Source organism: Stenella coeruleoalba (assembly GCF_951394435.1).
Source record: "Stenella coeruleoalba genome assembly, chromosome: 7".
NCBI classification, from domain to species: domain Eukaryota; kingdom Metazoa; phylum Chordata; class Mammalia; order Artiodactyla; family Delphinidae; genus Stenella; species Stenella coeruleoalba.
The window spans coordinates 118,907,769-118,924,914 of NC_137153.1; the positions used below are offsets into that span (position 1 = coordinate 118,907,769).

At 52.9% G+C, this 17,146-nt stretch overlaps 1 protein-coding gene across 2 annotated transcripts in view; it reads right to left on the reverse strand.

Annotated features, from left to right (window-relative positions):
* Positions 1-138: 138 nt before the first annotated feature.
* The window catches only part of DDX31 (DEAD-box helicase 31), a 74,010-nt gene continuing 57,002 nt past the window's right edge, over positions 139-17,146 (reverse strand). The window contains exon 20 of one of the 2 annotated variants that reach the window (XM_079927725.1): positions 139-1,882. In XM_079927725.1, the coding sequence (XP_079783851.1) occupies positions 1,696-1,882 (187 nt within the window). In that variant the 3' untranslated portion in view covers positions 139-1,695. The remainder of the gene's footprint in view (positions 1,883-17,146) is intronic. The other variant, XR_013829204.1, reaches the window with a different exon arrangement.

Genomic DNA, 17,146 nt, shown 5'->3' on the forward strand with positions numbered 1-17,146 from the left:
AGAAACGCTCACCTAAGTGTCAGCAAAGTAAGAGTGAGTTTCCACCTCAGAACTACAGTCACTTACATGCTTTGCACAGTTCTGGCACTTCTCCCCGCCCCCCCGCCGGCCCCCGCCCCAGGAGTGCAGACTCCCGCTTTAATGGAATGAATACTATGGGGGGGGAAAAATTAAAGAGTAGGGTTCCTCTTTGATCATCCTAGATCACTGGCATTAATCCTGTTTCTCACACAGCTGGGTTTTGTTTATAAAGTTTGATCCCTCCTTTTCTCATCCAAATCACGTGGACCATTACACACGGAAATAAAAGAAAGGTGGAGATTTGCCCAAAGTCAGGAGGACTTGTGCTGCAGGTTGACTTATTTATTATCATTGTTACAGATTTCACCAACCGTTCCTTTTAATTCCTATGTGACAGCCAGGTCTGCGAGGTCACATTTTCCCTCCCGCAGGGGACCGGGGCTTACTAGGCTCACAGTCACCCTTACGACGAGTCCCTGCAGGTGTGGTACCAGCCGAGGCTCACCTCACGCCCGAGGGATGGATGCAGGGACGCCGACCCGCTCCCCGAGATCCCCACAGACAGCCCACCTTGGAACTCTCGTGGTCCCCCCTTGGCCCCTGAGGTCATGTGATCTGCAGGGGCTACAGAAGTGGGGCCTCGACACCCATGCCAGTAACTTCAGGGTGCGGGGGTGGGCTGAGGACGGGAGGAAAAGTGGAGAGGACACTGCCCAGTGCACAGAGAGGTGCCGAGGCTTTCCCCCCTCTCCTTCGGACCCCTCTGGAGTTACCCGTGTCCAAATCTTACATTTATTGGGAAATCGATACGCCCCGGGGGTCCTCTTTCAAACCTCCCAGGAAACACAATGGGGGAGGGGCAGCTGTGGCCTGGGCCACAATACAGACCCCAGGACCTTTATGGAAGACAAGAGGGGATTCGATGGGAGAAAAAGCTCAGGACACTGGTGCCCTTTGACTTCAAAGGCAAATAATAAAAAGGCAACAGTAAATCAATTAGTCCTGAGAAAGTACAATTTCCCTGGACAAGGAGGAGAGAGCATTGCATGTGAAAGGGACGTGGTGCTTAGAGCCCCTGCGCACGGGAAATGTGACCCCTGGAGGCGTTGGGGACCCACGCCAAATGCTCCTTTGGTCCTTTTTAATAAAGCATCTGTACATCAAGAAGATGATCTGATAAATAGGTTTTTTCCTCTTCTTTTAGCGATTCAATCCAGCTTTTAAAATCCCATTTTACAAAATTCAGGCCAATATATGCGTTGAGAGGGCAGCTTGAAGTGAACCGTGAAACTTCTTCAGAACGTCATTGCAAGGCGGGATCAAACCCCTTCCCGGCTGCAGCGAAGGGTGTTAGTCTTCTACATGAAGTCGTGGTGGCACCATGCGGTCTACGGGCACTGATGGAATAAATCCGAGAGAGGCCTACAAGGCAGGTTAGGGGCTGATCCATCCCGTGCTGACCCCCGCCCCCCTGACCCCTCAGGCTGCAGCGTGTCTCGGCACAGCACCGGGTCACCGGGTCTGCGGGGGGCGGGCGGCACCCTTCATCCTCACAAGGCTCCTCCGAGGAGAACGGGACCCGCCTCCGGGATCCACCGAGGCCCAGTCCCGTGGGGGCAGAGCTTAAAACTACTTCCTGGGAAGTCTCGCTGTCCCTCCGCAAGGCTTTCGGCTTTAGTTTGTTCCCACGGCCAAGGCTGGGCGCTGGTTTCGGACGGCGCTGCGAGGCCGGCTGCCGGGCCCTGCGCGTTTGTTTTGCTCTCTGACCTTGGTGACGCTGGTCTCCATCCCGCTGGAGTATTCCGAACGCAAGATTTCAGCAAGGCGCTGTTTACTCTGGGTCTTCCTGTGCAGGTCAGGCCTGAAGAGGGGAAAGGAAACTTTATTACTTTTTTCTTTTCCATTTGGAAGGAGGCTGCTGGCAGCTGGTTCCAAGACTGCAGAGCTGACATTTCTGTATTAACAGAAGTACAATCCCTCCAATGGCGCTTGTTTTGATAGTCTATGCACCAGAAGATTAGATACGGCGCTGACAGATTCTCATAACGGCGGCAAAATATCATGGCATTTTTAAAAGTGAGGCTTTGCTCTGTGTTGTTTTCATGGGGAAAAAAAAAAGCGAAAACACACTCACACTCTGATGGCAAATGAGGTGTATGATACAGCGGTTTGCCAAAAGAAGGGGAAAAACCCGCCTTGAAACTCAGCAGTCAGTGCCCGCTAGCAGCTCCTGGGAACGTCCCCCTCGGCTCCCACCTCCCCGTGCAGTTCAAAGCAACTGGCCTCCTCCTGGGGACCGGGCTTGGCGGCCAAACAGTGAGGGCTGGGGTGTCCGCCACAGACACCTCTTCACCCACCGAAGAGACTCTTGTAAATTATTTCTGACCCCCAAAACCCCAAACCCAGGTGTGCTTAGGCAGACCGGTCAGTGTCCGCACCGGGAATGGACGGCAGCGGCCCCAGGAATGGGAGGGAGGTCCTCACCTGCCCCAACCCGCAGGGAAAATGCCCAAGACTGAAAATCAATGTCAGATGGTGAATCCTGCTAACTGTTTTCAAAAGACAGCAGCCTCATCATTAATTTGATTAGAAAAGCAGAGGGGGAAACTTGTAGAAGTTTAGTCGTACACAGAAAAAATGATTATGAAAACTGAAGAGTAAAATAATGTTTCTTAAGACAGGATCCTAACCAAAACAACAGAGTCGTTACCAGAGAATCCATCTTGCTCTGCCTGCAATTCCTTCAACACTGACGTGGCAGTGTCTCGGGTTCTTACAAAAGCCAGATGTTACCCTCTGCTACTTATATTTACAGCATTTCCCTTTGCTGTAAAAATCAGAAGATAAATCAGACTAAAAATAAACATAACAGAACTCCTTTAAAGCCCAGGACTTAACAACAGGACTAATACCGTGCTAGTAAACTGATTAAGAAAGGGACACCATTGTAACTAGGTTAAAGCAACCGTATCTCTTTACACTCCCGCTGCAGAAGGCAGGGTGCGAGCAACGGTGGGGCTAGATCCGTGTCAGTCACACAACAGTTTCTACCGTGACAAACGGGGAGAAATGCAAAGCCAGCCTGTGTTGGGAAAAAGGTTTGAGGCAAGGGGACAACAGGACCCCGTATTTAAGGGCTAGGCAACTGTGGTAACAAGAGTACGTGCAAGGGCAGGGACGGGACTTGGTGAAAGGATGAGAAATACACAGGGAAGGACTCTCTGGGCTCTACGTTACCACATCTGATCTTCACTCCGAGAGGCAGGTATGGCTACCATCTCATTTTACAGACAAGGAAACCAAGACTGGAGGAGGGTAAGTAACCTCCCCAAGACCATCCAGCTCCTAGGAGCAGAAGCCCAGATGCAAACACAGGGCCGATGGACTCAAAGCCTGAGCTCCTCCCACTAGGCAGCCGGTCCCGGATGGAACAATTGGGCAGGACAGGAAGGTCCAGCGGGGTCGAGGGTGACAAATGACCACGATCTGACGTGGAGGAGGCCTTCGTGGTCTCACTGAAACGTTTCAGTAGGACGATGCGGGCAGAGGCCAGATGACAGAGGGAGGAGTGAGGGGAGAGCTGAAGGGTGAAGGAGGTGCCTGGGCTGGAACCCGGCTCTGTCGCTCATTAGCTGAATGACGTGGTGAACGGGTGACACAGGCTTCTTCATCTGAAAAATGGGGATGATACTTGGAACGAAGTTCATAGGATGCGTAAAAATTAAAGAGAGTAAGACATACGGAGTGCTGGCTGGTGGCTGGCATGTGGGTTGCAGACAATCAGCGTTAAAAACGGAGCAGCTGAAGCCCAGAGATGCCAAGCGAACCTCCGCCTCCCTGTCCCCCGCCCCAGGCCACGCAGGAGCCAGGACTGGCCCTGGGGCCTGACGGTGGGGCTGGGGCTCTGGTGACCGCGTCACCCTTCTGTGCACAGCAGCGGTTCTAACCCCCCAGACCCTGCCCGTGTGGACTGTGTGCCCTGGTGTCCGGGGGAGGTCCGTCCACATGTTGGGCCTCACGCGTGGCTGGGAAGCGGCAAGAGACGGGCCTGCAGCGGAACGCGCTAAACTCGTTCCAAACGGAAGGCTGTCAGTTCCCGTGCTTGCGGTTTATTTTTAGCCAGGTGACACGACAGCCGGAGCGAACAGGCTGTGACGGGAAGGAACGCTTTCTCTCCCCCCTCGTTTGAAGACAGGTGCTCACATCGTGTATAATTTTACATGTAACAACCTGAGTTTCAAAATATGCAAACTTTCAGTCAAAACAGCCTAAGCCCTAGCACTTCAACGGCGGCTCCGGCCACCGCTGACGCAAGGTAAGTAACCAGAGTCTCAACTGGGGGACTGAGCACTAGCTGCCGGCAGCGCAAGCGGACTGGGGATGCGTCCCGCTTCCAGCCGAAGGCGCTGGGCAGCGCGCCTGGGCTCAGACCACTGGGCCTCCAGACCCAGCACCAAGGACCCCACCGAGGCGTGCGACACACCGGTGTGTGTACACACACCCACGCCGCTCTCGTCTGCCTCTGAGCCACGTGAGATCTGTCCCTTCCCAGGCAAACTCAGCCGGCCCTGGGGCTGTGGAAGGTCACCCCTGGTGGGTGTGTCATGCCACCGATCAGGAATGTCTGTCAAGGGGCTTTGAGTCCACACCGACTGAGGCAGAGGATGCTGTTAGAAAGCGGGGCTTGGAGACGGTCCTGCTTGCCTTGAGGTTATGACCTCAACATTTCCTATAGCTACTTTATGATTTAATTCTAGTCAATGGACTTCCAACTTGGGACCCAAACTCAAACTCTGAGTGGTGGTCCAGACAGCAAACAGGGGTTCCGGCCTTCCAGACTCAGACCTGTTCCTCGGGAGGAAGAACCTTGGGGTCAACCCTGCAGGGGTTTCCCCTGCTGTCAGCTGCCACCCCAACGGGACCCACCTTTCCCTTGGCCAGCTCGCTGCCTGCTTTTCCTCTGTTCTGAGGCCCAGTGCCGAAAAGGCAAAGTACAGATGGGAAGATGAAACGTTCTAAACCCAAGCCCACGATGGGCTTCTCCTGCCAAGCTGCAGTTCTCCCAGAAACTTGCCAACGTTCTTGCCCTCCCTGCCCTCCCAACGCCCAAACCCCTCTCAAATGGGCGTCCTGCGCGTCCACCGGAGTAATCCTGTAGTTACCAGGCAACAGATCAGTTTATCTAACCACAGGGAACTCCCTTGCAGTGAAGGCTGGATAACCCCCCCTTGGTTACCAGGCTGGATTACCCAGCAGGACAGGCAGATGCCACTTTCACTGCCAATGAGGTGAAATCACAGCCTAATTAGGAAATCAATACGCCCGCTAGGACGGCCACTGGAGAAGAGCGATCTCAGGACCTTCTCCCAGCTTTATCAATAAATTCACAGACGATCGTCCTATAGGTAAAAAGCCATTCTAACACAGGCTTCTGCTGATGGCATCCTTTTGCAGGACAGAATTTTTCATTTTATCATTAGGTAAACTGCATTTTTATGTACTGTCAAGTCTCTCGATAATTTCTTTTATGTTTTACGGCTTCAGGACCATGCTCAGAAAAGTCTTCCTCACCGGAGCCTTTTTAAAATATTCAAGGATATCTTCGTTTAGCCTCTGCTACTGCTTTAATTCTATCTAGATTTTGTTCTGGCTTATGGTAGGATGTGGCGAATTTAACTATTTCTTCCCAAGAGTTATCCAGTTATCCGAGACAGTCACTGAACAAGCAATCTCTTCCTCCAAGGTCTGGAAATGTACCTCTAGTACATTCCTCCCGACTTTTAGAACACTTCCTGCAGGCCACATTTAAAGAGTAGATGATGATGGTGATGACGACAGCGGTGGCCCACGTTAGCGGGGTCCACCACACACATTAACATATAAGCGAGTAACACTGACAGGGGTTAACGGAGTTACACATAAAGCACGTCAAAGCACAGCCACTGACGCTGGCTCTGTGACTTTAACAATAACTGTATCCTTAGCACGTGCATGACACCTGCTTACGTCAGGTGCTGCTGTAAGCACTTGAGAGGCATCTAACTCATTCACTTCAACACTCCTGCGAAGGAGGCACCACAGGCACGGCAGCTGAGGTGCAGGGAGGTCAAACAGCACGTCCAGGGAGGAGGTGGGATCGGGGCCCAGAACTTTCCGACTCCACGATGTACACACTTAACCGCTGTGCTGTAAGTTTTTACCACAAGGAGCAAGTTCCCCACACGAAGTATTTCCAGTACAGAAGCAACATTCACATTATAGCAGATCTCGAAGACTTTTGGAACCCCTGATAAAGTGCATCGTAAGAGTAACAGCTGGATGACAAGTGAAAAAAGCAGTTTTAAAAAATCATGATTTGCTCAATCTCATTACAGACATAAAAAGATCCTACGTGTACACCTGCAGAGAAAGTAGGAGCCACAAAAAACGTGAATTGGGATTAACTTGGATTGTGGGCTTTTATCAGATGAGTTTTAAGCTCTTCTCTATTTCCCGAATTTTTACAATAAACACATTATTATTTTTGTAATCAGGAAAAGCAGTATACTCATTTTAGGGGAAAAAAAAATCAAGTGGTACAATTTTACCCTGGGCTGAAATATCAAAGTATTTTAATTTTTACTTATCAAAAACCTCTTTGCCTCTGGCTTTCAGTTCGTTTTTGTGAGGGATTTTTCTCTTGTGGTATAATTAAAACAGACAAGACAGAAGACCAGTAAAGCATATTTCTTTCTCTAATCTGAAAAATTCTGCTTGTAAGCAAATGACCCAGGGCCACACTGAGGCCCCAAGGACCCTGCAGCAGGAGCAAGCCCTCAGACTGGAAGAAAAGCCTGGGTTCTGAGTGATTGTGGAAGGAGACAGCGAAGGCTTCCGAGGCTTGAGGCTGACTCCAAGTTTCTACCCTCCTGCCTCGCCCTTACGGATGAAGCAAAGGCACAGAATCTGAGGGGGTTCAGGGGGCTCTCAGATGACAGTGAGAGTGACCAACAACTCCAGGGAGAAGGTGACAAGCAGTCCCCCTGAGGCAACAAGGTAGTTCAGGGGCAGAACCCGCCAGTGTGGGACGATAATTTAGCCTACTGAAGGGGAACAAGCTATCAGACCTTTTACGGCCATCGAAGGAAAAGGAAGTGCATCAGGGCTCCTTAACCTCTGGATTCTGTTTGGGCAGAGATGCACGCCGATGGGCTGCCCGTTTTAGGGATGCCTTCTTTGCGATTTCTTAGGACCATACCGACTCTAGCGTTTGTAAAACTCCCAGGGCCCCAGAAGACACTCCACTCCAGGGGAGCCCTGCTGAGGCAGTGGATATCATTCCAGAAAATTCCTGAGTGGCTCTGTGTACGCAGAGACGGAGAAAAAGTGGGTCTCTGCCTCACACCTAACAACGAGACCCAGTGAAGAGCTGGTGGCAGGCGGATGCCAGGCCGTGCAGGTCACAGGCGATCAGTATGTAGATGCCATGACCAACCTGCTGCCCGGAAAGGTGCCCACAACGGGAAGGGGGACAGAGACAAGGCTTAGAGATGGCCGAGGTCTGAAAGCGATGCCCTGAGTCAGGATCCCCGAAGTGCCTGTCCAAGTGCCAGAGACCTTTATGGAAGTTCTGTCAGGAGCCAGGCCTGGACGTCACACAGCAGGTGGCGGTGTTGGGGAAGAGGTGCGGCAGCAGGACCCTGACGGCGCTGGTTGGAATCCCAGCCCGGCCCTCATCTAGCTGACGACCCTGCAGTCAGTAGCTTCCCCTAAGCTGAGATTCCTCACACGTCAGAAAGGGCCTCCACGTGGATGCAAGGGGTAGCGCGAAGGTAAAACGAAGGGTGCTTTATAGAATCTAATTCTCTGTGAAAACGTTAAGATGGAGAAATACAGGGTGCACATGGCAACAGTTCCGTGTTTCTGTAACTGCCGTGACTGTGTCCTGCAAACACGGAGACTGATAAGCTTGGGCAGAATCCCAGCTCCAAACCCTCTGGGCTTGCCCTGCTTGACACCATTATCGATGACTCCAATGACATTATGAGGCGTATTTATCACCTCTGCAGATGAGACGGAGCCTGCAGGGACAGCTAGCACGCTGGACGGCAGAGCACCCCAACAGGCCAGAGGGATGGGCTCGGCTAAAAGGTGACCCTGAATTGGGGGCCCACGCTCTTGCGCCAGAGAAGGCGGGTGGTCTGGCTCGTCACATGTGCACACAGGCAGGGGCTCAGCTGCCTGAGCCACAGGCTGACCCGAAGCCGAGGGTGGGAGAAGCCGCACAGCGTCGAGCCAGGAGGCCAGGGTGCGAGTCTTGGCCCCGCCCCGGGAGAGGGACAGCACGTGAGGACATGGGAGGACCAGAGGAGGAAACCCACGGCTCTGACTGGAGCCCAGCCGCGGCTGAGCCCCACGTGGGTGGCAGCGGTGGTCTCTGCTGTCACCACTGGCTGCAGTGATAGACGTGACTGCCCTGCTCTCTGGGTCGGCCGGGCTCTACTGCACGTTTGGGCAGTTGGAGGAGCCAGATTCTGACAAGAACCTGGGCGGAGAGAAAAGCTGCCCAGACGACGGGCTGGGACGTGGGGCGGCTGGAGGCGCTGGGGCGGAGCTGGCCCTCGGAGGGGAGGACCCCGGCACCATCCTGCAGACGCTGTGGGACCTATTTTCTGAGCTTGGCCGAGGCGCTACTTCTCTCAGTGCCAGGCTGCTTACTCTCGAAAGGATTAAACGAACTAATGAATCAAAGCCCGTATCAGAGCGCCTGTCCTGAAGGCACCGGGAACACGCTGACGATAATTATCATTAACAATCCGGAAAGAGGAAAGGCAGAGGAGATGGGCAGCTGTCATCAGACACCAGACGCCTCGTCACGTGGACCCGGGGCTGCTTTGTCAATAGCAACACCTTGTATCCTTAGCTTTGTAAGTCACGCACATTCAGCATTTGAATCCGGAGACCAAAGGTGGAAAGTGAAAGTGGTCAATCTGGGCTCATTTCAGGAGCTCTAACTAGTGAGCTCTAACTCACTCCACCCTGGAGGTGGCGAGTCCCCCCTACCCCGCTGCTGGGAGCCCTGAAGCGGAGGTCTTACAACCAAGGAGTAATGTGACCGAAGGCACAAGGTTCCGGTGGGCAGGAGCGTTCGGGGAAGAGTCTATAAAACTTCCACTTTTTTTCTTTTTCTTTTTGGCCACACCGCGAGGCTTGTGGGATCTTAGTTCCCCGATCAGGGATTGAACCTGGAGCCTCGGCAGTGACAGCCAAGTCCTAACCGCTGGACCGCCAGGGAATTCCCGTGAAGCTTTCACTTTTTATTCACAGACTCAGAGAGAAGCGGGCAGGGGCAGAGGAATCAGCATTTACTGGACAACGACTCTAAGCCCCGGCCAGTGCCGCGTGTCCATCATCCCTCCCCACGCCCCACACGACCTGACAGGCCCCGCGGCAACGCGAAGCTGCTGCTGAGCGCCTGACTCCAAGCCCGGGCCTCTCCCACTGCACCCTCTGCCTCTAGACTCAGAAGGAAACTAGAGAAAAAGCCGGATCCACATCTTGCCCACAGTTGTCTGTTCTCAGAGGTCTGCCCCATGAGCAGAAAGGTGCTCGCACCCACTGCAGGGTTTGCCATTCTGACGGCTTCAAATCAAACCCTTCCATATGTGCACCAGAACGTCTTCTGCTTTAAGTCCATTTCTCCCATTACACAAAGAATTATCTGTTCACGGGCAAAAAACACCCTTAACAGAATTCATCTACTTGTTCCTTAGCCTAACACTAATCACAGAAACCAGAAGCTTCCAAACGGGTGCATGCAAGGGAGGAGACGAGTGCCAGGAATGTGGGCTCCCAAGTCTCTCAGACTCAGTGCCACATGACCGGGCATGTCCACCTTCTCACCAGTTACTGGGAACTCGGCCGTGGTCGAAGGGACCTGGTGAGGCTCAACGAGACAACGCGTGTGGATTCAGCACGGCCAGGGGCACACGTACTCCCTCAAGAGACATGCTGGCAGACAGCCAGATGCCGTCACTCCGGGATGTCGGCGCTCTCAAACCACACCCCTCTTCTGGACTACTTATTGGTTAAGATGTCACTCCACGTGTCAGCCTGCTGCTGGAACGTCAGGACCAGAATGGAGAGAACATCTGGAAAAGACCTGAGGTCATTCCCTATGGGTCCTAACCAGACGGAAAGGCTCTGTGGCATAAGAGCAAGGAGTATGTGGAGGGGCTGGGATGTGAAGGAGCCCAAGGAACGTGGGGACAGGTGAGAGGAGGGGAGTCGTCGGCCTGAACTAAGCTGCGTGTAGCAAGCGGAGAGCTGGGGGACCGTCGTGCTCCTTCCTTCCTGATTTCTCGAATAGTCTGAACTAGAAGAGCCTGGAGCAAGGACAAGGCGTTGCAGAGTCGGGTCTCCCGCTGCGCGAGGCCTCGTGGGTCTGGCATCTGCCAACGCGTGCTGGGCCGGGCATATCTTCAGACTCCAGGGCCGGGAAGGCTCCAACGGGAATGTGCCGTCTCCAGCATCCTCCCGGGAGAGGCTGGCTGGGTTCCTGTTCTTTGTTGTCAGCCCTGACTGCCTGCCTGAAAGCACACGCCCCGTGGCTCCCGCTGTCTGCAGGTGACCCAGGTGTGGAGGCAGCGCAGGGTCACTGTGAAACCCTCCTGATTGCCTCATTAGCCGGGGGTGGGCACGGACCGGTGGCGGGGGTGTTTCACGAGGAGGCTGCTAATTGCACGGTGTCAGGCAGAACAAACAGTGGTAGAAGCAAGGACCAGATGTGAAGAGCCGCGTGTGCAGCGCTGGCGCCTGGCGGCGGGCAGGGAGCAACGTGGAGCTGCGCCGGGGGTGCTGAGGGCGGAGGGCCGGCCCTCCGAGGAACCCTGCCCACGCAGCTCAACCCAGGGCTGTGTGTGCATGCAATGGGGGGACCTCAGTAATCACATCACCCCCAAGTGACCCCTCTGTGCCGGTGTTCTTCACCCAGAGAGACCCAGCCACCGTCCACAGCACTCGTCCTGCCCCTTGTCCCAGTCTGGACACTTCTTGTCGGTACAGATGTCCCAGAGAGGCAAGCCAGCGTGGGCTTCGAGGTCACCCACCTCATCACCCTTGACACAGAGGCCGGCAGAATACGGTCTCGGCTACAGTCCATACAGCTCACCCAGGCTCTAGGTGAAAATTCTCTCCCTTAACCCGAGCTCACCTTTAAAGCACGGGCCCTCCTGTGTTTTCATACGGCTCCCTAGCAGCCTGCGAGAGGAGATTCTGCTCCCCTGCCCCACGGGACACGCACACCTGTCCTCACAGTCACTGCCGGTGGTCCTAGCTGTTTCCCTCTGGTCTTCAGGCTGAGGTCGAGTGAACTGACCCTCTGTGGGCATCTGCCCTGGCCCTACGCAGGCTGGTGGAGACCCCGATCCCGAACCCACTCATCTCCACGTTCTGTGGGTTCCTCCACTGTGACGTCGGGGAAACAGGGCCCGAGGCTCAGTCCTTCTCGGGGACTATTTCATGCCAAGAGGAAAGTGACCCCATGCTTGTTCTCTCAGGACAGACTACGGAGTGGCCGGGGCGCTGTGAAAGGCAGGATTTGCTGTTTGCTGGGCTAACTAAACAATTAAGAGGCATTTACCTGGTTCCTGTCAGAACAACCCCTCTTTTCTCTTTCCCTTTATGCTCTTCCTCTCAGAATTACAGAAGACTTTCAGGTTCCGTTCATCGATTCAAAACTACTTCCTGAGCACCTATCGCGTGCCAGGTAGGTGCTGGGGATGTGATGAGGAAAACCAGACAGGGTTTCTACCCTGAGCTACACGGAGGGGAGAGACAGGAACCACACAGACAAACATCACAGACAGGTGTAGGGCTACTGTGATGGCGGTGAGGGGTGGGGTGGGGGGTGGAATGGGGGCATGCGGTGTCCACCCAGGCAGGTGTGCCAGAGGAGACTTCCTCGAAGAAGGGACGGAGGCCCAAAGATGAAGAGGGGTGAGGAGAGGCCCAGGCCCGCAGCATGCCGGGCAAAGGCCCCGGGAGAGAACGAGAAAGGAGGGGTGCCAGCTGAGGCCGTGGGGAGAGGGAAGAGGGGGTGTGTCCTAATTATTAGAGTTAGGAGACATCACCGAAAGGCTGGAAGAAGCGGGGGCACGACGGGCAAGGGGAGCACCGGTCAGCGGGACCGGAAGGGCCGCAGGAGACCCGGCAGTGGGCTGTACTACAATGAAGTTGAGGGGATCCATGGGGACGGGGCGGGGAGGCTGAAGGGGGAGACCAGGAGGCCGGAGGGATCAGGGCAGGGATGAGCAGTGCAGGACGCCGCTCCAAGATCGGGTGCGGAGAGGAACCCCCATGTTTCCAAACGGGGCTTTGTCCAGCCTCTGACCTCACGTCTGGCCACTCTGTCTTCCTACAGAACGATGACTGGCTCAAGGAAACGGAGAGAATTTTCACGGTGGGCAAGATTCCAGGTTTGCCTTCAGCTAATTAAGTGATATTAGGGAGGCTGTAAAGGCCACATAACAATTGGCAGGCAAGATGCTTAATGATGAGAATACTGCTTTGCAGGGAGACGCAGCTGCAGCATCTTCACGCTCGTCTTGGAGGGGAACAGCCCTGCGTTCTCAAGGTGGTTCCTGATAAGAAAACTTCGAGGTGCTGAAAGGTTGACAGTTAATGACAGGTTCACTCTCTCTGCTCCAGGGATGCTTCTAAGTGTGATGAAGGCCGGCGGGAAGAGCCAGTGCTCCTGTCTTGGTCACCACCTCCGCAAGTGCTCCCGTGTTCATGTCCCAGACACTGTGTCGATGCTTTGTACTCGCCACCTGGTTGGTCCCCAGACAACACTGTGAGGCTCCGCGCCACTATCTGAGAGGTGAGGGGACTGAGGAACAGAAACGGTAAGTGACCCAGCCCAGATGCCGTGTGGGTAAAACCCAGGCTCTTGTCAATTACTGCATGACACTCCCACAGTCAGCATTTAAGAAACAAGTGGAGGGGCAGGGAGATGGCTGATGCGGGTATGAACTTCTCAAACTAGAGTCTATTCAACACAGTAACCCTCACAAGTTATTTAATAATTACTGAAAAAGTGAGAGTGACAATCACAGAGAGGGACAGAGCAAAGGCCTTCAAAGATGAAAAACGGGAGAAAACTATAATTTGAAAAGATACAGGCACCCCTATGTTCACAGCAGCACTGTTCACATTAGCCAAGACATGGAAGCAACCTAAGTGTCCATCGACAGAGGAATGGATAAAGAAGACGCGGTATATATGTAAACAATGGAATACTACTCAGCCATAAAAAATGAAATAATGTCATTTGCAGTCACATGGATGGATCTAGAGATGATCATACTAAGTAAGTCAGACAAAGACTAATATCACATAACACCACTTATCACTTATAGGTGGAATCTAAAAAAATGATACAAATGACCTTATTTACAAAACAGAAATAGACTCATAGACATAGAAAACAAACTTACGGTTACCAAAGGGGATGGGGGGGTGGGTGGGAGATAAATTAAGAGTTTGGGATTAACATATATACACTACTATACAACAGGTAAACAGCAAGGTCCTACTGCAGAGCACAGGGAACTATACTCAGTATCTTTTAACAACCTATGATGGAAAAGAATCTGAAAAATATATAAATATATATGCATAACTGAGTCACTTTGCTGTACACCTGAAACTAACACAACATTGTAAATTAACTATACTTCAATGAAAAAAGAGAAACACAAATTTAAAAAAAAAAGGTGAAAAATGACCCTGAAGTGGAGGTCCACAAAATCTCTGATTTGAACTTCAATGATAAAGCATTTCACAGATGAGAAAAGTCTGGCAAGAATGACCTCCCTAAGGATGTTTCCTTATTTTAACAAGTACACTAAATGTAGAGCTTTGGAAGTAGCAGAGGTGAAGGACATGCTCTGCCCTGCTGGGTATGGTGGCTAGGATGTGAGGCCCGGCCCCCAGGGGACCAGCTCCGTCCCCTTCCACTACGGATCCCAGCCTGCTGAGCCCTGACCAAGCACACCCAGATCCAGTAAGTACTAAGGGATCAGACAGCCCTACTTTTTGATCAGATGAGAACTACCAGGTAACACTTAGCTGGGCTGGTTTGAGAAAATTTATACAAAGAAATCTACGCACTAAGAAGAACTTCAGAAAGACCCAGACGGTAGAAGTCAGTGGTGAGACCAGCCTTAGGGAGCTGCAAACTAAACAGTCTGGGGGAAGTGAACTTGCAATTACAGCATATAATGCAAATGAGATGGGGTGGTTCAAACCCAACAGACTCGCCCCTTCACGTTGCCACCGTAACACTGAGACTTCAAGGCTCATTACTTTCTATATCCTTGAACCACTGACCACAGAGTGTCAAACGGATGAGGAAGTTGTCTGCTCACTGGTCCTGGACAGGTTCTACTCACATGTGTGACTGCCTAGACAGACAGACAGACACCCTGGCAAACAACACAGCTCTGCCCTCCCAGAGCAGACAGCGCCGGGTCTCAGCGACTCCTGGGAAGATGGAAATTTTGGAAGGTATGTTACCTTTGCTGCTCAGGGACTGCTGAATCTACCTAGCTGCAAAAGAAGAACTGCATCTCACGGGAGGAAAATGCTGTGTTCGTGACGGATGTTGCTAAGGGGCCATTCAAAATTCTCCCAACAGCACCGACTCCCTGTGCACGTGGATATGGAGGTGTCTGGGGTGGCGGGCTGTTCTGACAGGCTTGTGTGTCAGTGTCAGAAGAGTGCTCGTGACTCTGTGCTTCTGTGCGCAGGGCGAAGACACTTGCTGTTCCCCTTCAGAACTGAGGACTCAAAAAGGAGACAGAGAGAGACCTGCTGATTAAGGCCTTATTTGGGGACATTAACTCTTTTTTTCCTTTTTCTGAAAAGTGGTCCAGTGAAGGAATAAAGGCATATAGACGAGATAAAAGTTCCCTCTGTCACTGCACAGAAATGCCCAGTAGTCTCCAAGCCTAACCTGCCCTGGCCTCATCCGCTAACACCCGGGTGAACTCCTTGCTTGGGGATGGCAGGCGAGACAGGATTTTGCTTACGGTCTCATCAATTTGGTTTGCAGATATCAGAGGTTTGCACATAACGTAACTATTCTAGCAGTGAACACCATAAATGGAATATGCAGAATAATTCGGAGAAATTAGTGCTATCATTTTACCCACCCACACAAAACCCAAGGAACCCCTTCTCTTCCTTGACAGATGGATTTCAGAAGAGACGCCTCATCTCAGGACAATCATTGTGGCCACAGCGTAACTCTCCACACTTGTGTGGGGTTTAATGGACTTTTCTTTCCTGTTCCTTAAAAAGCGGCGACTGGCACTGGCTCGAGCCCCGACTGAGGTGCAGAGAATCTGTCAAGTTTCTCTGCCGCTTCCCCGACCACAGTGATACGGTCCATGTGCAGATTAGCTGCAAAGCCATTCTTCCTCAGGAGTGACAAGATCTCCCCCAGTAAAGAAGGTACTTACTGTATCCTTGAGTGCCCGTCTGCATTAACAAGGCAGGGGTGGGGCGGGAGGGTGTAAGGAGTGTGGGGAGAAATGCCTTCAAAAGAAGGGCATAACAACGGAAAAAGTCGCTGTAACAGAGTGGTGACATGGCAAGAACAGACAGCGGCACTGTCACGGGCGGGGTAATCGTGTGACACACTGCTGTCACTCACCACCCGGCTCCCCGCCGCGCCAGCCAGACATCAAAGGCTGCCCCATACCATCTTACATGCTCTTTATCGGCTAATCAGCCCATTCTTCCCTAAATAAAGCCCGGCTAAATCCCCTGCTCACAGGGGTATCGTAGCCCTGGTGCCCATCTGCCAGCGCGGGTCAGCTGAAGCGGGAGGCGGCGGCTTGCTCTCTCCCTGGCGGCTTCGCAAGGTAAGGACAATGCTGGCTCTGAGTCCCCCGCTACTCCCAGCGCCTCGAGCCTCCCACTCTGCCTTCCCTGGGCGAGGGCTGGGCACACCCAGTCTGAAGAGCTGCTATTAACGCTTGCAAAGGTAGATCAGCTGCTGACAGTAAAATACTGGGGTCACATTTACTCGCAGAAAGAGGAATAAACAAAATACGTGTTTCTTACCAGTGATCACGTGGCAGATGGATTCCCACCTCCTTCACGTGTCGGCGTTTTAGAGACGGTGGGACAGGATGGCCAGGCTTCCAGACCACTAGGAGGTCATTCCAGACCTGACTGCGAGCCTCATAGTTTTGTCACATACTTAAAACCAGTTACTATGTACAGACGTCAGCTACCCCAAACCCAAAGGAAGGAACCTAACTCTGGTGCACGGCAGTCCCAAATCTGGAGTGGAGCTGAGGCACCTTCTCCCTCAGGGAGGACCTGGCTCGAGCAGAGGGGTCTCTGGCCGCAGCCCTGCCCAGGACAGGTAGAGTGTGGCAGCAGGCAACGCTCTGCACCTCAAAACGTCCTGGAAGAAACCAGAGCCGGACGTGTCTCAGTCTTGTCCGGGCATCGGAGAAGAGCGTGCGGGGAAATGCCTGCCTCACAGAATTACTGGAGTGTTGTCCTATGTGAGGGGGATTACTATAAGAAAAAAGACGAAGCATCTTAAAAATTCCAAAATGGGGGCTTCCCTGGTGACGCAGTGGTCGAGAGTCCGCCTGTCGATGCAGGGGACACGGGTTTGTGCCCAGGTCCGGGAAGATCCCACGTGCCGCGGAGCGGCTGGGCCCGTGAGCCATGGCCACTGAGCCTGCGCTCCGCAACGGGAGAGGCCGCAACAGTGAGAGGCCCGCGTACAGCAAAAACAAAACAAAACAAAACAAAACAACAATGATCTGCCCCAAACTCCCCATACAAGCAGCTCCTGGCATCTAAGAAACTCTAGCTCCCGCGAAGGGCTGGGCTGGTACTAGAAGAACACCGTGTGTGGTGTTTTTTGGCTGCACCACCATGTGGTTTGCAGGATCTTAGCTCCCTGACCAGGGACTGAACCCAGGGCCATGGCAGTGAAAGGGCCGAGTCCTAACCACTGGACTGCCAGGAAATTCCCATGAATACCCTGTCTTTGAGGAGAGAAAGAAGACCTTTTACAACTGCATTTCGTTGAGAGAAATCATCTCAGGACCTCTTG